Source organism: Anopheles funestus, chromosome 2RL (genome assembly GCF_943734845.2).
Source record: "Anopheles funestus chromosome 2RL, idAnoFuneDA-416_04, whole genome shotgun sequence".
Lineage (NCBI taxonomy): Eukaryota > Metazoa > Arthropoda > Insecta > Diptera > Culicidae > Anopheles > Anopheles funestus.
In genome coordinates this window covers 73785877-73809327 of record NC_064598.1, presented here as the reverse complement: position 1 = coordinate 73809327, position 23451 = coordinate 73785877, and the positions used below count along the sequence as shown (strand labels likewise).

General features: G+C 43.3%; 1 protein-coding gene across 7 annotated transcripts in view; it reads right to left on the bottom strand.

Moving 5' to 3' along the window:
* LOC125766592 (protein daughterless) overlaps positions 1-22657 on the bottom strand; it is a 61643-nt gene extending 38986 nt beyond the window's left edge. For 3 of the 7 annotated variants that reach the window (XM_049432756.1, XM_049432758.1, XM_049432757.1), the window contains exon 1: positions 21736-22656. In XM_049432756.1, the coding sequence (XP_049288713.1) occupies positions 21736-21820 (85 nt within the window). In that variant the 5' untranslated portion in view covers positions 21821-22656. Of the gene's footprint in view, positions 1-21735 lie in introns of all 7 variants that reach the window. The other 4 variants (XM_049432760.1, XM_049432761.1, XM_049432755.1 and 1 more) reach the window with 2 other exon arrangements.
* Positions 22658-23451: the final 794 nt, after the last annotated feature.

The following is a 23451-nucleotide window of genomic DNA, read 5'->3' as shown; positions in this document are numbered from 1 at the left end:
AATGGTCGCGTATTTCACATTTGCGTGCACGATTCCTTAAAGTGGACTCTTTGCATTCTATTATTTACATTCCTTACTGCTCCATCATATCCACAAGATGGTAGTGGTGATACAATTTCATTTTACTAGAAAGCAGCACCACATGTTGAGCTTGTTTCTTCCTTGCTGCCCTGCGAAACAACCCGCCTACCAGTCGCGGCACGCTACTAACTATGAAACAAGGGACGGAATTAATCACTGATTACATAACCATAAGCAAGCTGCATAAAGTTTTCTGCACAAATTAAATCGCCCCAAGGCGTGAATGGTCGCTGTATGAAAATAATCGAACTGCACACCCATCTGACGGAACGAATGCAAAAAAAAGGCAACGAACGAATGCAGATTGTTATCGATCGACCGGAAAAGAGGCTCATCGTGACCCATTGATAACAGATGGCCAAGCGGATGAAAAGGGCGGGGTGAAACACTAGATAGGGTTGAAATGATGAACCATACCATTTATATCAATGACGATTGCAAAATGGTAGCATGTTATCGCGCTTTAAAACGATACTGTAGCTTAGCTCAAACTCGTCCAATGACCGACAATAATTTCAATCATAAGAATTAGAAAAAAACTCCTCTAAACCACAAAACATATGGAGCTTCAAAAACGTAGTATTAAGCACATTTTTATATGTTGTTTCTTTTTTTTTGGTAAAAAAAATTTTTGCACCACGCACAACGTGACGATTTGATAACGGATCGAAACAGTCAATATACGACAGTTTTCTTGCCAAAACATTTGCTTCTACAAATTATCAACCGTATGTGGATCACCACCACTTGGCACCAGGACAATGTCTTTCCACATATTACAGGGTGACATCGGTCGGACGACCGGGAGGGGACGGAAGGAGAGTTGGGTGATTTGATTATTGGAATCATAAACCAATGCCGCACACCTCCAATCACTCCCACCACCGGTTGCTTCCGCACAAAACGTACAACAAACAAGAAAAGCGAAGGTCGCTTATCATCATCCCGCGTTCGATTCTTTTCGTAACAGTCAATTTCCGCGAGCGACATATGTTCCTGTGCGGTGTTGTGTGCGTCACCTCCGCGTCAGTCCCGCATGGTTTGGGTTTGCAATAAAATAGAAAGAACCGAGTGCCCACACACACACCCCATATCACCCGGTGGACAAACCCCTCAATTAACGCACCACCCAACCCGTTGCACCGCGTACCCGACGACGTACTGCCAAACGATGATAATAGAAAAATAAGAACAAACCTCCATTATCTTGTGATTGACGTGTATGGGCAATGGTTCATTTACTTTGCTGTTTTTTCCCCATTTTTCTCTCTTTTTATTTTGGCTTTAGCTGATCAGTTTTATTAGCTACCGCCTGGTTTGTTCGAAAGCGACAACACCAATATTAGCCACCTTTTTTTTTTGGTGGAGTGGAGTCGGGAAGGGGAGCCGGTTGAAGTTGCAAACCCACTACATAATTGTTTGTGTGGTTCGAGAAAAGCCTCACGGTCCATAAACACTGGTCGATATGATATGAACCCTTATTTTGGGGTGGTTAATAAAGGGAAGGGAATTTCCCTGGCCGTCATACCGCGAATTTATGTTGCGGTTAGAAACGTTGCGTGAACACTATTACCTATGAACCGGTGCATCTCATGTCATGTTGTTTTTAAATGAGCTTTTTCAACCTGTGACCCACGCCCCCGGTCGGGTTAGTTCTGACTCTCATCCAGTTCATAGGGCAAGATTTCAACCGATGAGTTTTTTTGTTTCTCCATTTTGCGTGTCTTCCCCCGCCTATTGCGTGAATGGAAGGTTGAAATCGAAAATTAAATTAGTCATGAATTTAGGAAACCGGAAGTGCAGCAACCCCGAAATGTAATCAAATAAGGGGTTGACCACCCTCCTGCCCCGTACATTATAATCGAATTTTTAACGTTGTACGATACTTCCGATCTTCCAGGAAACGAAATAAGCACACCACGCTAGAGCCCCGGCATTTACTGTCCAAGGCAAATATATTGGATGCAATGGGGTTTTTTTTGGTTTTTTCTGATTCGTGCCGTTTGTGCAGCTTGATGCTGAAACAAAATGGAACCAGTGTGGGCAGTTATGAAAAAAAAACGATAAAAATATGATATCCGAAAAAACAATCATCGTCGATTTCCAAACAGAAACGATCACTACTGCTGGTGCAAGAAATAGTGCTACACAAACAGTGATGGGGACGACGAATCAATGCGGCACGAATCAAAACGAGGACTTTCATCCCCCTACAAAAAAAGACGAAAAACGAAACTAACCGTTGCGCATTTCCAGTCGTGACCCGTCATCCATACGCGCGCTCACAAAATTTGAAGAACTCTCAAAACCAAAGATCTCCACACCACGCAACCAAGAGTGCGCGGCAGACGACGAACGGGGGTCCGGGAGGGGTTTGTGGTGCAATAACAAAAGTTAAAAATTAATGAAACGAAAATTGTGGAACCAGTGCACACATCGGGAAAAAAGGGCACTATCGTCACCACTACTAGAGGTTGAGAACACGAATTCAAATACATACACACACCGACACATACACAAATATGCATGGTGGTTCAGTCGGCCAGGACAACAGAGGGCAAGGATCGAATGCTAGAATAAGGTAAAATAAAAGAAATAAAGGAAACCCCGTTCTTTTTTCCATTCCGAGTGACTAACTCTGCAGAAGCTTTTAATATGCCGGGAGTTTTCTGTATTCGGTAGGTTCTCTCTGCCCGGCCAGTTCCAAAACTCGGCGGCTTTATCCCCGCGGACTGTTTATTGTTGCGGGGATAAGCATCCTACATTCTGGAGACTGCAGTGGTTGTCGACTGTGAGGCCAGAAGAACCGTTCACTGCCGTTGGTGTAGGCGAAAGCATCAGGACAGCACGAATCGTCAGTAACAGACGATGCTATTCAAGCACACAAATACATACGTAGTCCTCCCGACCCATCGTCATCCTTGCACTTCCTTTTCCTTCCAAAGGAACATACGAAATGCCATACATACTGCATCATCCACCGGGTTTGGACCCAAAACGCACCGTCAGGACATCACCAACACACACACACACTGGCAATATGGAATGAAAACAGAAACTTCATGTGCGGTAAACCACACTCACACACAATCATTCGCACCCTTAAACGTTGGGAGATGGTACACCACATCCCAATCATCCAGCCCGTACCGTCATCCGGTTGTGGAAAAGGGACACCCAACGTTTCCTAGGGAACATAAAAATTCAACGCAAAGGGCAGCACAGTTTCTTCGAACTCACTCTTCCACTCGCAGTGAAACGAGCGAACGATTTAACGACCAACGGTCGTGCAATGTTGTTGGCTCGCGAACGTAACCTACATCCTACCGGATAGGGGTCCATACATGACGACCCCGAAAACTTGCTGCAGTGCCTGGAAAGCCAACTTTACCGTTGCGCGGGCACCGGAAAGCAGGTTCACGCAAAAGGACGACGACTCCCTTCTTTTCCGTTCAGGACAGGGTTGGAAAATAAGTGCACCAAGCGAACGACACCAGAGAAAGAGGCAGAGCAAATGAGGGTGCATGAAAAAGTCCCACATACACACAGAGGCCACATACACCCTGTGAGTAGGACGAGCGTGTGCACCGATCCGGAACCGATTGGAGTGCAAAAGATACAGTGTGTGTACATACACGGCCTTCCCTTGGTGTGGGTTTCCATTCGAATGTGATCGAAAATATGGACGAAACCCGGTACATCCAAATGCAATCTTCCAGCGTGCGCCAGACAAATTGCTGATGGAAAATTGGAAGCGTTTGCTAAATTAAACGCAACAACGTAACGTCACAACATCAACTCACTTATCCTGTGATCACGGAAAAAAAAGATCACTACACACAGAGATGGTACTAAAACTACCTCCAACCAGAAAAAACAACAACCGTTAACCGTCCTGGGAAGTGCATCCGATTTCCGCCACTTTACTGTTTCTTTCTTTATTGTAATTCTTTCGAGAGATATTTTCGCGAAAGTGCACACACGTTAAGATGAATAGCGCAGAATAACGGGTAATAATTATGCACCAACGAAAACAAAACCACACTCAGTACAAAAGAAAAAGGAACTGTTTGTTGTTGTTAACAACACCGTTGTATGAAGGGAAATAGAATTGGGAGCAAAAGGGCAGCTTTCAAGAGGAAGCTTGTTGTTTTTTTTTATTGTAGCATCCGTTTATTGCATCCCTTTTTCAACTTGAACCAATGCATCACTGTCCTCCATTTATCATGATAAATGCTACTATACGCAACGAGCAAAACCAGTACAATAGTAGGAACAGGAGATGAGATGAGGAACAGTAAACCGGAATCGAGCGACAGACAGATAATTACTGCGTAATTCACGTTCGAATCCTTTTCGCAATACGTAGGGGGTTTTCTTTTCGAACTTTACCTTTAAGTGGCATATCCTCGGCCACCAACTGATTATATGGCAACTGATGCACATTTTACATTTCCGGAACGTCGTATGATTGCACAGCGGATGAAACTAGGTGAAGTACGTACTTCTTTTTAAGTTAGTTTTGGCAACGGTTGGGTAATAACAAAACAAAACAAAATAAAAAAGGTAATAAATCTATGAAATGCCACGTTTTGAAGAGACTTAATGAGCGAAGAGGATAAAGAAAATTAAATTTACATTATCACTATTTTTTAAATAAATAGTTCTTCTTCTTCTTCTTCTTCTTCTTCTATACAACTTAACAACTATATAGTTATATCTGCTAATTACTATATAGTTCTTTGTTAATTTGTTTGTTAAAAATTAATACAGATAGTTCTCGGATTATACTATTATAGCGAACAACGTAGAATTAGCAATTATCGAATCCTGATGTAATATAATATTGTCGGTACGAGATATTTGCTCTTATCGAGGATGACATCGTAAAACAAAAAAATGCCATAAGATTTTAAAAATTATGGCATCAATTTAGCATACAAAATGGAACCAGTTGTTTACTTAAATGCTTGGTTAGTCCTTTCTAAGAAGGAAAGATTAGGGTGAGATTTGGTACTGGTTCTGCCAGATGAAAGACCGTCAAAGATACCGCTACTACTTTGCTACCATAAAAAAGACTTTGCTATAAAAAATTTACAAATCCATAAACATTCTAAATAATTGATTTTACCAATCTTCTTTATGTTTTCTTCTTTTTTTTATTGGAAAAATCATGCCTGTCATAAATAATGTACTAGACTTATTTATACAACTATAAATTCAAAAAATATACTAAATTATCGAATTTACTCATCTTGCTTTCCTTCCATTTTTTCAAATTGTCTTAATTAACTCTTCCGAACTCTCATTATCTTCTACTTTCACTTCTTCATATCTATACCAATGCCGTAGTCTGCTTGTACCTGACATTTATAATAAATTTGTTACTAATTCAGATTTTATTGTATGTTCAACTTCCATTACAATACAAACTTAACGTCATAATAGTTTACTTCCAGACAGGCAGCGAAAATAGACAACATAGTAATAATTTTCACGTTCCAGTGAAAACTAATTTCCACCTTATTACAATGTCTAGCTTATTGCGGTAGCGTATTCCTTCGCAATGAATTGTTTATGGTACGGGTTGCTGCTGCTTTACCCCCCTGGGCTACGCCAAAACATGCAAATAATAATCCACAACCTGGCCCCATTCGAAAAACAATCAAAAACGAAACCTGAAGAAGAGCCAACGAACACAGCGACCCAAATGTGGCGGTGTCGATGCATCCCAGGGCAGGGCGCGTACACAGCACCGGACCGGAGTGTATGCAGACATACTTGAGGGACTAATTCGTGACAACAAAGTTAATTATCATCACCGTATGGAGAACGCGCAAGAGAATCTTCCTGCCATGCCCGTGAACCATGAAACCGTCCCGGGCGAGTCAACACACCGCACACAGGTTCGATGCAAATGACCTCAAACGCGCGCACCCACACATCGCGAAATGCAGCACCAAACTCGCGTACGAATACGGCGAAAGATAAACAGAGCCCCATCAGCAAACCACCCCCTAAAAGCAGGACGGGCGGGAGTGGCGGGTTGAATCCTTTTTTATTTTCGTTTGCCGCACAGCATAAAATGCGTTCTTGATGCAACAACCGGGAAGAGAACACATGTGGAGCGCACACAAATAATAGCAGCTGTTTCCCACAGGCGGGAAAGGTTCCGTTGTGGGATCTGTCGTTCGCAGCGTGATTTTGGCTCCGGTGGTCGCGATGACGCAAGGAGAGCTCCGGACGCGCAAGCGAAAGATACGTTCTGCCCAATCTGCCCAACTGACTGACTGACTGACTTCGCCCGATTTGGAATTCTTCCAAAGGATGGAACCACGCACTCCTGGTGCAGAATGGAACCGAATTCGAGCTGATTCGCCGTTCATTTACCGTTTCCGTTGATTCGAACGATCGCATCGATGGCGATGATGATGAGGATGTTAGTGGTGGTGGTAGTCCAATTGAACGCCAAGCACACTCCTTCCCCAACTAGCATCGGGGGGCTAAATATTGCACGCGGAAAAGCTTAAAACTCTCTATCGCTCTACAGAATCCTCCCCATTCGGTGAAAGGAGTGAGTACGAACTACGATAAATTGTGCCACAAGCAAGCGAGCAAAAGCTATTTAAATTGCGAACGAACTCCGGAGCTTCTGGAGCATGCTGATTTTGCTGTTTTAGCCAAAACACTAAACGTATTCCACCACCATTTCTCGCTGGGTTCGGTTTAGCCGCACAACACAATCGGCTCTAGAGGAGAATTTTCTCCCGTGTTTAAAATTATGGATGCATTTCAACTTTTCCCGCCAGCACACCCATCGGCGTACGTTATAGCATTGCATTCGACAGTTGGGCGGGTTCGCGCAAACAGCCGGCATTGCGACTCAATTACCATTATTCGGGTGCGGAATCGATCTCGCTTCTGGTGCCTCGAAGGACCGACACCGAAACGCAGAAATTAGTGCACATCAGTAATTTATTCATAAGCAAGCTAATTATGATGCAGAAAGCAAAACGTTGACTTCAACTGCATCGGAAGAGCGTGGAACACTCCACCAGGAGAAATACCTTTGGTGAGCGATTTTGGTTCAATCTATCAAATTCCAACATCAAACCAGAGATTGGAGTTTTAACTTTTAGGGCAAAAGATTATCATTTTCCCTTTGTTAAAATGTACAACACTCGAGATCTCTGCTCAGTACTCAGAATGTCTGCGCTATCTGCTGTCAAAATCTCATCTTCAATCACATTGCCGGCACTATAATAGCTCAATTGATGGTTCGCTAAAAGATACATTTACAGCTAATCGATTGCTTCCAAATACTCGCGTGCAAAATTGTGCCTCACTATTTGCTACTGCAAACCTTCGTGAGATCATATCTAAGCGTCTGCAACTGCACAAACCTACAAAAAAAAATCCCCATCCAGGACCGTAACACTTTCCGTTTAATGTATCATCAAGCCTGTCTAAACAACTCCTTTTTCCCCGCCGGGCACAACGTTCAAGCAAGCAAGCGCCTAGCACCCATTCCACAGGAAAGCTATAGAACAGTTAGACAAATCTGCAAGGCCACTCTCCTCATCCGAACCGGGCCAAGTCAGTCACGTCACGTCAAACGTTATAAGCCGTCGGAGAAGATAAAACTGCAAGAGACCGGAGACGTGGTGGAATTCTGTTCGCATCATGCTCGACCTTCATCAACATTGGCCCTTCTTCTGCATCCTCCGGTCCTTCTTCCACATACACACACCACCACCAAAATGCGCCCCGATGTAGGCGTCAGCGTTGTATGACCTGCTGTTGTGTGGGTGATCAGTGCTGCATGTTATGCTGCGTTGCTGCTGAGCACCACAGGAACAACCAAAAAAAAACCTCCTCAGGCAACTTTACAGGTAAAATTCGTTACTCAGTCACCATGCCTTGCAATGCCGCGTTAATAATACTGTCCGAACGGAGAGGCACACACACACACACTGAAATCACCGCCCGCCCGGGAAATCCCAACAAAGCGGACAATTACAAATTAACAAAAACCACAGCTTCTAATAAAGTCCACAACAGGCAAGAAGGAAAATATGCCTTCGAGCAGCTTCGGCCGCACACATTCGCCGCTTCCACCCCTCGAACGAACGGGTGAACAGGGGTGCGGAATGCGGTGTTATGATTTAAGCTGTTGTTTTTTTGTCCCTCTTCTACCTTTGCCCAAGCGAAGGTATTTGAAGCTCAAGCGGGCTAATTCGCAGCGGGAAATTACTTCTTTTCCAGTGCGATAGCCAGCAAGATAGCCAGCCAGCGCGGCCAGACAACTAGCAGCCACCGATCGACCGACCTCGCAAGGACACACAGACCACTGGGGAACGGAGGGCAGCACCGTGCAACTCCCAAAGTCCGTGCGAGATTGCTATCTACCATCGTTGATGGACGCGAGAAGCCCGGTCATAAGGCAGCCACCAAACACACCAACCGCTGATTAAGACAGTGGAAACGTTTATGGCGGAATCGAACACGACCCACTTCTTCGGGTGCAAAAAAGAAACACCACAAAAATATCTATTCCTTTGATTTGTACATAAGAAATAATTTCGCAACCGTGCGCGCGCGATTAGTGGCGTTATGTGGACGGTTCGATAAAGTTATATCGAACAACAATTGTACCCTGCTCCTACGAACTACTTCTAATATGCCCCCGCCGTTTATGTGTGTGTTTGCTGCAATCGATTGGCAATTTGGGAACGATCTCATACAACAGCACACGTCCTGCTGTGCCGCTGCTGCTGCACAGCTAATGCCCCTTCGGGGCAAAATGAGTTAAATTGTTGTTTTTGGTCACACTGCTAATGCTTACAAAAACCCGGCTGTAACTCTCACCCATTAAGCGACGAGGAAATACCGAAGGGCATCGACATGAAAGGGACCAAAAGGTAATCCAAGTTCTCCTCATACGACACATATGTGGTACTAGAAGCGAGGAAAACGGTTCTCGCTTTTCCTGGAGGAAAAAGAAAGTTCTAATGACACAAAACATAAAAATCAAATATAAATTCTTCCTATTTTCTTGGTTATTCGGGCTCAAGTTATTCGAGTATAGCCGTACAACTCCCCCAATACTTGAGGAGGTACTTTGATAACATACCATTATTCACAATGTGGATGCTGTGGAGTTTTTCTCCACGCTCTTGTTGAGGTTTGTTTTTGCCTTTTGTTGGTTGTATTGAAAACTTAATCAAAAAAATGCTTTCTTAAAGGAAATGGATAGGGTAAAGGAAAAATAATATTCTCGGCAAAAAGAAAACATTGGAAGGTGACGGGAGTTCCCATCATGGCGTTGATGTATGGTAAGCTCATATTTTTCTCTGTAAATTCCCACCCTAAGACGGGACAGAAACGAAACGTTGAGGCATAAAGAGAGGCAGAAAAATTATTGCTTTCATTATTTTTGACAGCAAAATTATAGAAATTTTTTCTTTAATACTTTTTATAAAACAACTATTTGCATAGAGACTAGCTAACGCCAGTGCTACTTACAATGCACTTTATGCAAACAAAACCCATATTCAATCCGGCAATAGATGGCAAAAGAAATGCCCCTTCATGAGGATTAAAACCTCCAGTAACTCCCGTCAAAGAAATAGTAGGTACGTAAACATAAACTGTACATTATGTAGCGCTTTCCACTTTTTTTTTGTTGATGCACAATTTCCATATCATTCCCCTTTTTTCCCTCATTTTTTCTCTCGTTTTGCTTTTTTTCGGCTTCAACTTTTCCCATACCAATAATTCCGAAAGCCACCGACATGCCTTCATGTAATGTTTATGATCATGCCAAGAGCGGCACAGCATAGATTCCACGATCGTTCTCGTTCCTCCTTCCCTGCTCCCCCCGTGTGTTCGTGGTCCCTTTGCTGCCGTTCTGCACCACTCATGGACACTTTTCTCACAGCAATGCACGACCTCTCCTCATCGTAAACGCGAAACGAAACCCTCAAGACGACGAGTGCACCTCATCTTTTACTACACACCATGTCCACATCCAGCAAACATCCCTCACATATATCTCCCTCACATTACATTCAGTCTTCAATGTACACACACACACGCACGGTTAGTAGCGCAACACGAAGAGGATCTTGTCTCTTTCACAAACTACGTCGAAGAATTATGCCCCGTCATAAAGTTAAACCCCGCCGTGCAAGACAGGCAAGAAAGTCAGCCAAGCAGGGAAAAAAACGAAGATATAAAATCATAAATAGTAATTCAAAATCATCTTCCGTTTTTTGCTTCTCCTCGTCTCTCCACGGCAAGGCGAGCACCACCAAAAACGCTTGTTATTATTGCTACACTATTACTAATTTTCCTCCTTTCCCTAAAACGATGGCCCGGTTCGCGCTTCGCTCATATACACACACGCATTAGTTTTTCACACTTTTCGAATGATCGCCCCTTGGCGTTGTCTTATTCGGTGTACAATGTTTTTTTTCTTCTCTCTCTTCAATATGAATCAGTCGCCAAAGAAGCGAAGATCTAGAGAGGATCCTTCCGAGCGAACGAGCGTACTGGCGCGTTGTGGCCGTGATCGTAATGACGACAGCATACATCAACGCCCAAACGGCGGGACTCGGCGAGGGCATAAATCAAAGGAAAATGTTGAACGCAATTTGTTACTCCCGAAGTGCGCACAGGCCAGTCTAATTCAATTTTATGCCTTGTCTTTGAAGAGACGGAGGAGGGAAAACGGAAAATACGGAGGGAAAGCGAACCAGTAAAATGGGATAATCATCACGCGTCCAATTGCTTTTCACACGCCATTTGGATGTCAGGAAATTAAATAACACTATCAACCCGGGTCGCGCAACCATTTTGCCGGTGAAATTGATTTTAAATCCAACTACTTTAATGATGTGGAATTTCGTAATTATTCGCTTTGTTTTTTTGTTGTGCAGCTTTAGAGCTATTTGCAGGAAAAGAGGGGAAAATAAATAGATTTTCATTTCTGCTTTGTTTTCCCCCAAACTGTCTTAAGACACTAGTGCTTTATGTGGTAAAATTGTTTTTCCATTAAAACAACCACATCTTCGCCTTGGCCAGCGAGCATTGTGGACAGCACATAAATTTTCCAAACCCGACGCAAACGTCGACGTAGCGACCAACGTCTAGAACCGGGAGGTGCCATTACTTTGCGTAAACCTGTCACCATAACCCCGCGGATCCGGCTAATCCCTTTTTTCTCAGTGGATTATGGGACGTTGCGTTGCGCCAACACATCAAGGCGGCTAACGTTTGCCGTTTGGAGCCGATCGTATCCCCATGAGATAACACATTTCATTGCATTCGAAGAATTTTTCGGTTGGAAAAATGTCAATCTCTTCCGCTTCAGGGGCCTAAAAAGACTCAAAAGAAATAAATATATTTCGTTTTATTTGTCCGGCGTTTTATTGCTTGCGGACTGTTCGTTTATAAAAACAGCTAAAAATTACCCGAATGATCATATCTCTACGTCATACACATTCGGCCGGGGTCTCTCTAAATGTCGCCAAAAAGCAAGAGTGTTAAGCGAATCATACAGCGATAAATAATGAGCCAAATGACTTAGGAAGTGCGACACAGTTTTTAAGCTAGCGTGAAGACTCAAAGCAAAAACAAAACAAAAAAGTTGCATAAAGAATGAACAACGATCGTGACCATGGTGTCTCCCTCTATGTGTGTCTCCCTCTATGTGTGTCTCCCTATTGGCTACACACGATCGCATCCCCAGAGGAGATAAAGATGGACGCAAAAATGCCCAACACTCAGAATGTGCCGGAATCATCGCGGGGCTAGACACACGATAGCGCACCAAACAACAACAGCTAGAGCGAAGCGCGGACACAAACAAAGAAGCATGATTTCCAAAAATACAGTCCAAGAAAAAGCCATAATTTCATTATTTATGTTTTTTGATCTCCTCCCCGTCTAATGCCTTCGTACACCGCCGATCCTGTATCCTCCGTCGGTTCAAAATGATGTAGCTAAAAAGATGCTACCAGCGTGCTCATCATTAAGTGAAAAAAAAAAATAGAAAAAGGTCTCATACAAAGCGAAGCACAGAGAAACGATGGCGATCTTCGGTCGATCGATGAAGGGGGTACGGAGATACAAAGACAAACTCTAGAAGCTGTTCGGTTGGTTAAAAAAAGGGGAGCATTGCATGGTAGCTCACTTGGGTGACTTCCACCCCACAACGATCATCTCTCTCTGTCTCTTTCCTTCGTGCGCTCGAAGATGATCTGATCATCATAACATCTTACTTTTTTATGCTCAACTCCCCAACTCAACCACCTCACCATTCCCCCCTTCATTCTTTCTCTCTATATCCATATCTTCTGCTTTATTCAGCAGTAGAAAGACGATGAAACGTTCTTACAGTGTGTAATCCTCCTGCATTCCCTAATCCAACAGACCATTGGATCAATAATTAAACGCATGAACGACAGCGCATTTGCCCGCCGGATCTTTCACCATGCCAGCCCAACCGTCGCGCATTATTGGCGGATCGTTGAAAAACGAAGAGAAAAAAAAATAATCCATTCACTTCTGCCATTCCAACCCTGATCGTCTGTCGCTCCATTTTCCGACACGGTGGAGCTTGCGCGTGGTGCTAATTTCAACGACATTCAGCCGTTTCGCACGACTTCGCGCGGAAAACGAAGAAAGTGAAACTCAAGAACGCTTCCCAACTTAACGGTTGTGGAAAAGTAAGTGGAAAGGGATGGGAAATGGTGGAATCTCTTACACTACCGGAGAGAGAAATATTATAATGATGATCATTCGCTGCACACGCAACCTAAACAACGCATACCCGTGGGCCAACGGATTGGTGGTGGAGCAGCACCAGCAGCAGCAGTAGCTTCAATATACAGCTTTGTTTGTGGTCCAGAAAAAAGGGAAGCTTCGGTGGGTGTGTTAGGTGAGGGCTAAAACAACAAACATTAGCAAACAGCCATAGACCAAGAAAGACGATTAACAACCGCGTTCGGGTGCGCGTTTTCGATGGTTTTGGTTCGATTCCCGGCACCCAAGTCTCAGCGTACCGTGCACGATCGCGATGACACCGGCCAAGATGACAAGGGAGAGTTTTGCCCTCCGGACCGTTACACTAACAAGAAGTACGTCGACATTCCGACATTCCCTGCTCCCTTCTAATGGAGCATTCTCTCTAATGATCGTCGTTGTGAAGGAATTATGGTTAGGAGGAGTACCAAATAAATGTAAGCGGTTAGAATTGGTGGATGAGTCGGTTCCAGCGGAAGTGGACGACCTCAGAATAAATAGTTAAAATAGTTGTCCACAATATCAACTCTTTTTAACGTCACATTTCTAGGCGGCTTGGTGAACACTTGCGCCATGAACCGAAGTGCAGTTCTGAATAGGGGCAAAACTCTTCTGCAAGAAAGAGAAAGACACAAATAGACGACCTATTGTACTCTTGTACACCTCAACTGCTGTCGACCGGATGTAAAAGTGACTCATCGAACGTGACGTTTGATCGCAACAGCGAGCCTGTTTCAACGCAAGTGGTCTTAGTTCAGGCTCACAATAACCTTAGCATTCAGACGCCTTAATGCACCGCTTGGCCGTGTTGCCAACCATTTGACAGTTGTAGCTGTGAACTTCACAATATATTTTTGGACAAGTTTTTCGCATAACGAGTAATAGAGTTCTTGGAACTCTTTTTGCTGCTCAGTGTCGAAATCTATACAGTCTATAGAACAGTGTTTCTTCATTGTTACTTACTAATTATTTTTATTTTCAACCATCGAAGAATAAGCCATTTTGGACACCGGCAAGTGACCGACCCAATGTAAAAGTGACTCATCGAACGTGACGTTTGATCGCAACTGCAAGCAAGCGAGCCTATTTTAAACGCAAGTGGTCTTAGTTAAGGCTCAGAATAACATTAGTATTCAGACGCCTTAATGCACCGCTTGGCCGTGTTGCCAACCATTTGAGAGTTGTAATACTGAAGTAAAATGAATTTCACAAATTATTTTTCGACAAGTTTTTAGCATAACGAGCATTAGAGTTCTTGGAACTCTTTTATTTTTTGCTGCTCAATGCCTTAGTCTGCCAAGTCTATCGAACAGCGTTTCTTGTTTTTTTAATAAAATTTTTAACCATCGAAAAATAAGCCACATTGGACACTACCAAGCGGCCGACCGGATGTAAAAGTGACTCATCGAAAAAGTGACGTCTTAACGCAACTGCAAGCAAACGAGCCTTATTTAGCGCAAGTGGTCTTAGTCGAGGTCCACAATAACGTTAGAATTTAGACGCCTAAACGCACGGCTTGGCCGTGTTGCCAACCATTAGACAGTTGTACTACTGAGATAAACGAGTATTAGAATTCTTGGAACTCTTTTGTTTTTTGATGCCGAAGTCTACAAAGTCTATCGATGTACTTTTTATGTAGCAAATATTGTTACATTCTACCACGGAACAATAAGCTGCATCGTCGAACGATGCCATATTCTTCAAAAATTCCTATTCGGCTTGCGCAAATCTCAACCCATTAACGCAACAACGAATGCAAGCGTGATAGGTACCTATTTGCTACTACCTGTACAATAACAACTCAGTCAACACACCAGACAAGTAAATCATTCTGTTCACACGCTGATCCTCTCTTATCATCGATCGAATTAAAAGCGATACGCGATACAATTATAATAATCGCCATCATTTACTGTTGGGGGAGTGAATACTTTGCTTAATGTTACGGATGAAAAAGAAACTATAGCCTGGCTCTTTACCGCCCGCCGAGTGTCTCCCTCTCCTTCACGTTAATCTGAAAGATAATTGCCACCCTCTTACCCACTCGACTTGAACCCTTCGAAGGTTAGTACTCTCCGGCGCGTTTGGTTCGTTGGTGGATTTTTTTCTATATTTTTGTCCGTAAACACCAGCCAGAAGGAGAACGTACTTGGCGATTGTCTCCTCCTGATTCAGTGTATCCTTCGTATGGCATAGTTATACTAGGGTGGTTGGTTTCCTTCTGACACTGATAATAACCGTACCCGGCCTTTTGCTTCTTTCCAACCCTTACGGGACAGTAGCACCATTGTCCACCAGTCGCGGATACGGCAAAGAGTTAGGGTGAGTGATAATTGATAGCGCGACTGACTGTCGAATACATTGGACGGCACGCAAACACGCGCACACCACCAGAACCCCACCAAACGGAACACGTCACCCTTCTTTTATCCTGATGCCTTTACCACCCTCACACTCGGGGGTGAGCTCGCACCCGACCGTAAGGTTTTGATGCCGTACGCCGCGCGAATCGAACACGGATCGAATCAAAATCGATCGAAACGGTTGATTATTGTCGTTAACCTAATAGTTGTTAAGGTGATGTGCCATGGTGCTACGAAGGGAAGGAGATCTCTCCGTCACATCGTTATCTGTATGTTCCGATTTTTCCCGCACACATCCTTATCGATTAGCCGCGTGATAATTCTTTTACCTCACAAGTAAAGCGTTTTGTGCGCCCATGGTGTGGTGGTGGCGGCAAGTGTGATCAGCTAAGTATTTGAGTTTTTGTTATTGGTAAACCGCTTTTTAGTCATCGACTAGGTCAATAGAAAAACAATTTCATAACACTACCTTTTTGGAATGATAAGAGAATGAAGGTAAAGGGCTTAAATAAAAAACAAAACCAAGTAATTTGTTTAATATACTGCTTTCAAAAATCATTCAATACACTGGAAAAATGGAATTTTGAAGACAACTTCAGCTAACCACTCTCAAGATTGGCGACGGGTTTAAAATAGATTGGCAGTGGATTTATCATAAAATCCAGCAAAACATTCTTCGGGGTATACTAAACTCGTGGGAAGAAGAAAAAAATATTTATGCATATGTGCATCGAAAGGGGAAATAATGATTTTTAAGCCTAATCTCCTTCCCAGGCTTTAATGCTAATTCGCAACAGTAAAGACACTTTCCAATACTTTTTTTCCACATGGCAAAATAAATGAGAAATGATTCACTGTCCCACCCGACGTCTGGAATTATGCCCGAATCATAAGACAAATGAAGCAAGTACCAAGCTACATACCAAACAAGATTCCTTTACAGTCATGCCAAACTACGGAGATCAACCGTCCAAAGCAAATATTATACTCATTTTTTTAAATTTTGTTTTAGATAAGAATGCCACCCAATATCTTGTACCTCCTTGATCATTTTGGATAGATCCCGTCTCAGAATTAATATCGTTGAATTCGCTTGCAGCTCACTTCTTCAAGTTTTTCGGATGATCGCATAGATCCACGACTCCTTCGGGCGGGTCCCAATACAGCGTTGGGCCCCACTGACTATCTCTGGACCTTCGACGATAAATCAACGGCGGTGTGCCCAGTTGGTAGCAAATGGTAACAGCCGCGGGTCGCGATGGGGAACACCACCTCTCCCCAACAAGAGCTTTTATTTGTGCAATGGGGCTTTTATCAATCGTTTCTCGCCAAGAGCTGAGAGCTGCCCCACGGGGGGGAGGGGGTTGTCGGATGCCCTACAAAAGGCGGGTTGGAAAAGGCGGCAAACGTAATCGCGCCTCTCGATTAATCGCCAAAGTTGCCGTTTGAAAAAAGGGCATTCGGAAACCTACACGGCATTCAGCATTCTCGACGAACAACTCCACCACCCCGGTACCGATGGTTGCGTTCCTGACGCAGACCAAAAACCATTAATCTGCAGCAAACCGACCATGTTGTTGCACTTCGCTCCGATGGTCCCCGAACATTCCCCCGTCCGCCCGTTCACAGTTCCCCACAGCCCATCAGTCGTTTATCTTTAGCGTCTGGTCCGACTAACTGATAGAGAGATAGGCAAGCTGATTGGTTGATGTTTCTATTTCTTTGCATCGATACATGGCCTGCTCTGGCCTCTGTGTGTCGGCCCAAGCTTCCGACCCTCTATAGCGAGCGGGAGGCAAATCCACAATTTCCTTCGTAATTCGATTACTGCCGGAGCTTACCCCATCGTGGTCCAATAAAAACAACGCACCAAGATAAGAAACCCGAACCGAAAGAAACAACCCCGCGAGGAGGGGATACAAATAATACACACATCGTTGCCCCACAGGACCCTCCTAGCGCGAATCGCACACATTCCCATACGGCAAGGTTTTGAGTTTGAAAAAGATTAACGGTCCTAGAGCATAATATATACGGCGAGAAATGTTTGAATGAAGGAAAAAAAAACCAACATTACACCCTTCTATCAATGTTCCTCCCGTGCTTTTGCAAGAGGAACGCGCTCGCGCGCGCCTGAGTAGTTATGTTTCATGTGTACGCAAATTTTGGACGAAAAGCAACGCAAAAAAAGGAAGGCGATCGCATTGCAAAATCCGGCCAACGATCGTGTGTATGCGTATGCTGAATGTGCGTATGTGACAAGTACCATTTATAATTGTCCCATAAATATAAAATGTGATCGCTAAAAACAAACGGCAAAATTACGCCATTAGCAAAAACCACTCGTACCCGGGGACACAAAACAAGTTTTTGTTGGATTGCCGGCGAGCGGCGTTCCAGACTGTCGAAATAATATTCCAAACTCGAAACGTTTGCTTATGGCCAAAGGAATGGATTCATCGGCAAATGGGACAGTTTTCATTCTATTTCTTGGACAATTTTCTCATAATCGTCACACCGGATCAGAGCGTGCTGATGAATTATTTGCATTCGGTGTCATTGCGGACTTGCCACTTTATTAGTCCCGTGAGGTACACACATTGGCGAAAGAAAGAAAGAAAAAAGCAGCAGTATGTTTTCAGTCGAAACAAATAACACTTATCATAAAACACGGCGCATTACATTATAACGCACAAGCTGCAGTGTTGCTGCTGGTTGTATAATCTGTAACTTGTTGTTTCTATTGACATGGCGACTAGAGGCGCGACTGAATTATTTTTCCTCTTGTTATCGCAAACATGATTCATGCTATGGCGTTGATTTGTTTCAACCGGAAAACGTGTTAGCAAATGCGCAGACACACACACATAAATTTATATGTAGCTTTATTAATTTGTACATATTTCCTACATTGTAGCCGTTCCACATGTAACATTGTGCCGATGTTACGTTCAAAGTTCAAACATTAAAATATAATATATGATTTTAGAAAATAGCATTGTAGACAAACTGGTTTTCGTTGCAGTTAAATACACTAAAAAGAGAAATAAAAATCCTTGATCGGCTAATTTAGCATTGGTGCCGTGACCAGGATCACGCATTTTACTCCACTTGCGGAATGTTTTGTAGCGAAATTGTTTTACATTTATCGTGTAACAGTTTGCATCTTTTTGTGGCTTTTAACGACCTTACAGATCACGCCGGCCATTTTTGGCTTACTAGACTTATTTTTACCACGTAACCGGATAGTCAGTCCTTGCTCCGGGGGATGATCCGGATGGGATTTGAACCCGGTCCTGCCATGTGGACCGGCGCCGTTTATCACATGCGCCACCGGGCCTTTTCATGCCCTGCTTTCTTAAATTTTAACTAGATGGTCTGTTTTTAAACGTTTGAAAATTTATGTTGTAGTTATAATAATGCGGTAAAGAGTTTAATCGCCGTACCATTGCACGAAGAGGCCCATCAGTTCCGTATCGTGTGTTTGTCGAGCATTACAGATATTTCGAATATCGATTAGAGTTAGTTATAGTAATGTTAGTGAAAAATACTAACAAAAAAATAACTTTTCACAATTGACGCTTGTTGTGAATGATAACAATGATCATGATGGCCTACATAAGCGCTTAAATACAAAACTCTTTGCCTCCGTTGTAGATGCTTATACATGAGCTGAACAATGTCCCAGAATAGGTCCTATTGTTTGACAACATAGCATCCAATTGCCAGTTCCGCATTTCCGCAGCACACACAAGAAACATTGTACATGTTTTTTGCTTCCTATGTTCAGCGTCAAAGCAGCCAACTCTCGCAGCTAAGAAGGCGGCCTTTTTCTCAAGATATACGCGTTCACTCTCTCCTGCTGGCATCTTCATTCCTCTCGCACATATAAAAAGAAGAAGAGCTGCCTTTCTTCGCCGAGGAGACACTGTTGGTGCTTAGGAAGAAAATCTCTCTTGCTTTTCTCGTTTGCATAGCATTGTCTGGATCTGGTTTCTTTTTTCTTTGGTCAGTTTTTGCATCTTAGGCAGGGGGGGGGTATACTCCCCAAAAGTCCCGGATTCTATGATACTTTTTTCATTTTCCATTGCACATAATGTTATGTTTGTGTGTGTCGTCGACGTCGTCATCGGGTGCGTTAGCTTCTACTGGTTCCTTCCATGGTTTTGCGGTTGACTCGACTCTCACTTTTTGACAGTTTCGATTGCCTTATTCGCGGGTATACTTCTGCTGTTGGCTAAGGAGTCACCGCAGGGGTAAAATGCCATTCACATGTTTTATGCACTCCCGGGACCATATCCAACCAGCCCGGTCCGTTGCGATGTGAAGAATCATGGAAACCGAGCGAAACGAATGCATGTGGAAAAAAAGCTGCGGGTACTATTTAAGCAGCAGCCAACTTCACCGTGCAAGTATCTTTCAGCTGGAACACCACATTATGCACAACGCGACGACATTGAATAAGACATAAATATGGGACATGCTGCAGCCGCCCGCCCGGTTGTATTTACCAGACGTGGTGGTGGTGGTGGTGATGATGGTGGTGAACATTTCTCCCACAGGTTTCGTGGCCAAAGTACATCACGGGCGTTACTTGGCCGTTGCAATATAAAACCGCAGTATGCGTACCTAAAAGGAAATGTACCGACACTGCGTACTTCAACTCCAACGGGGCAGTGCTCAATGTTTTTTTTCCCAATCTCCTTCTATTTCAGCCACCCATTGACAAGGACGGACAACTCATTAGGAAACAAAGTTTACGTCTTGCCAGAGCACAACAAAGTAGGCTGCCATTTGCGTGCTCCACTAACCGTGCCCGTACGGGAGTGTAAGGAAGACCGAAATACGGAAACGTCACGCGAGTGAAAGATTACTTTTCCTCTAGTTTTCATCACCAACGCCTTCACAGGATGTGGCTATCCCGGTACATTATTCGCCTGCATTTGACAGGTCCTTGCATGACAACTCATTTGGGTCGTGCTGTTTTGAAAAAAAAAACACATTAATATTTTACAAACATTTGCCAAATTATGGCTTATGCAAGAGATTTGTCTTCTTAATCTTAATTTATTATTGGAATAACAGCATTTTCCTTATAATTTCGCTTTGACAGAGCTAATCGCAGAGTAAATAACAGTATATTTACTAAATATTTAAAAAAAGATCTGCCAAGAAAACTTGTCGTTTTGCATTCCCTTTAAACGCGCCTCAAAGAGTTAAGTGCTAGTAATGGTAGTAGCAACCGCAGTAGCAACGGCAGTATTAGTATCATAACACACAGTTGCTTCTCTCTGTCCTGCTCATCTTCGAGATGAATCTCTTGAAATTTACGTTTTCTCGCTCAGCTCATTGTGCGACGCACTTTATCAACAGCAGCACACCCATACTGCGATGCTGGATTCCCTACCGTCTGGATGGCAATTTTCATACTAGCTCGTCGCAGCACACTGGTGCTTGTGTGCCGTTTTTCTTGTGTTCTTCAACTCTATCGTCATCTACCGTAGCGATTGCACCACACACAATTAGCTCCAACACAACAACAACAATGCACACATACACAATCGACCCTTCGCTCTGGCATTGGTTCGTGTGTGTGTTTTTTTGGGGGGTGCTTTTTCCACACAACGGACACAGCAAAACGCAACAGCGCCCCAACCAATTGCTGAGCACAAAGTCGCCCACGACAGCAGCAGCAGTTTGACAGGGCCCCAGTAGTGTGAACGATCTAACAAATGCTTTTAGGTCCTTTCACCGTATCTCGAATCCGTATCAATCGTCAAATAAAAAACACAACGCACAAGATGAAAAACAAAGTTTCCGAAGCATAATTTTTCCGCATTATTATTTTCCTTCCAAAAAACGGTTCATGTTCTTTTATCCACTCTCCTGGTTCTTTGCATCCAACAAAAAAAAGCCAGAAGAGTCAAGCCTAATCGACTGTAACATTACACGCACACACATTCGTACACTCCTACCCCTATTTGCTGCTTTTCTTTAACGTACACACACACACATTTACGCACTATTTCGATCGAGAGGAAAAGAGACGCAAACGCATCGAAGAAGGCTGTTTTTCCTATCGTTACTTCCCGCACATTTACGATCCCTTGCTCCAGGGGTGAGTGAAAGAAAAAATGCACCCTCTGTTCAGTTTAGCGTGGTCCCTTATGCGATGGGATGCGAAATGATAAAGTGGAGAAACACCACAAAAAATGATACTCAACAACGGACATTAAAAACACGCACGCATACTATGAATGTGGTTTCCTAGAAGGGAAACACTGTTCGAATATGTTCTCCGTATTTACACCACCTTTCTTTCGCACGCACGCACGACCGCACGCACACTTGCGCACCGGTTCACAGTCATCGTATTCACGAAATCGACGCTTTATGTAGATGGGGATGATGATGTGCGATGAGGATGATGCTGTTGATGATGATGATGAAGGTGGTGAAGAGGAGAAGGAGGTTAAGGACTTACCAGGCGGCTGCTTGTTGGCAATTTTATTGAAACAATTCTGAAACACCTCGTACAAATGGAAATGTTCGTCGTCGCTCGTGGCCATTTTGAGATATTAGCGAGAGTTTCCGAGTAGAGCAGTACAACACAGCACAACACAACACACGGATCAACCGCGCTCCTTGCGTCGAAGAGATGATGATGATGGCAGCAGCAGTAGCAGCGCAACGCTCGTGAAGAAACACAACACCATACAGCACAACACACACTGCTGTAACGCACACCGACCGTCGCTACACCCCTTTCCGGACACGACAGGCCAGGGGAAAATAATATCAAAAAGTAAAACCTTGCGCACACACGGGCGCGCACGCACAACTACCACGGTTTACTCTCGCACTATAATATCTCTCTCTCTCTATCTTTTCTTTCTTGCTATCTCTCTCACACGTTCTCTTTACGTATCCAATGAGGCAACGAGCGGTGGAAAAGATGAAAATATACGGGAAAATTTAATTCCTGCCCGTTTCTACTTCTAGCGCGGGCGCGCGTTTTTCTCCCTTTTACGGTCGTCTCTCACTTGGCGCACGTACAGCCACACACACACACACACACGTTCACTAACGCACGATCACGGATCGTTTTCTGTGCGGTGATGGCGAAGCATAAATTCACACAACCAGCTCAATACACACACACGCCCCGTGCGAACTGAAAATACTGCACACGAATTCACGCACGCCTTTGACAGTAGGTGGCAGAGTAAGTTCACAAACACACATACGCACGCACCTAACACGCACGCATGTGCGCACCGATGGACGAATTGGAACGAAATGTTTTTCCCTTTCGTTGTGCCCTCACTTTATAAACTTTGTGTTTTGTTCGATGTGTCTGTATCGGTTTGACGTTTGGGAAGGGTGTTTATAGCTAGGGGTTGGACATTCAACGGGTGTTGTTTGGTGGACGAGATGTATTTCGCATTTCTACGTTTATTTTTTATTTTGTTTTTATGAACAGAAAAAATATAAATAGAATAAAAATACAATTTTATAAACATGTGAAATTAGCTATGTAACATGATTAAAGCTATTTTTCGTATTTCCCATATATTTTTCATATTTGTTTCCGTTGCAAATATCAGTACTATCCCTGGTTAAATCTAAAACTAATAGTTAAAAAGTTGTTCTTACACCGTAGATTAACATTCAAACGTTTTATATATGATATACGGTATAATATGTTTTATATAACCGTATAAACAACTTAGCACCTCTTTTTTATTACATCCTCATTTCAAACATATTTTATCTTCCTCCTAAATGTATGCAATTCAAATACACCACATTCAGCGCATGTTGGCGATCATTTCACCAGCTCATGTAAACTACCCCTAAAAGTAGGCAATTTAAATGTTCATTATTGACCTCACCACTTCTATACACCATACCAAACATAAATTCTCATACATTTTTGTTTCAATTCTTCATAAATGCTACAAAACTAATTTGTTGTAATCTGATTTGCCTGAATGTTGAAAGAACAGTATTTTAATTTTCCGTATGATAAACATTAAAATCTGAACAACCCTGTGCAAGCGTAGGAATTGAAGTATTCGCGCGCTGAACATGTTTTGTTAACGCGTAACGCATTCATCTGAGCATAGAAACGTTCATGAAGCAACAGTGCGCCAATGGTAATGAACTATTCATTTATGCTTTGTTCAAGAACTCGAAA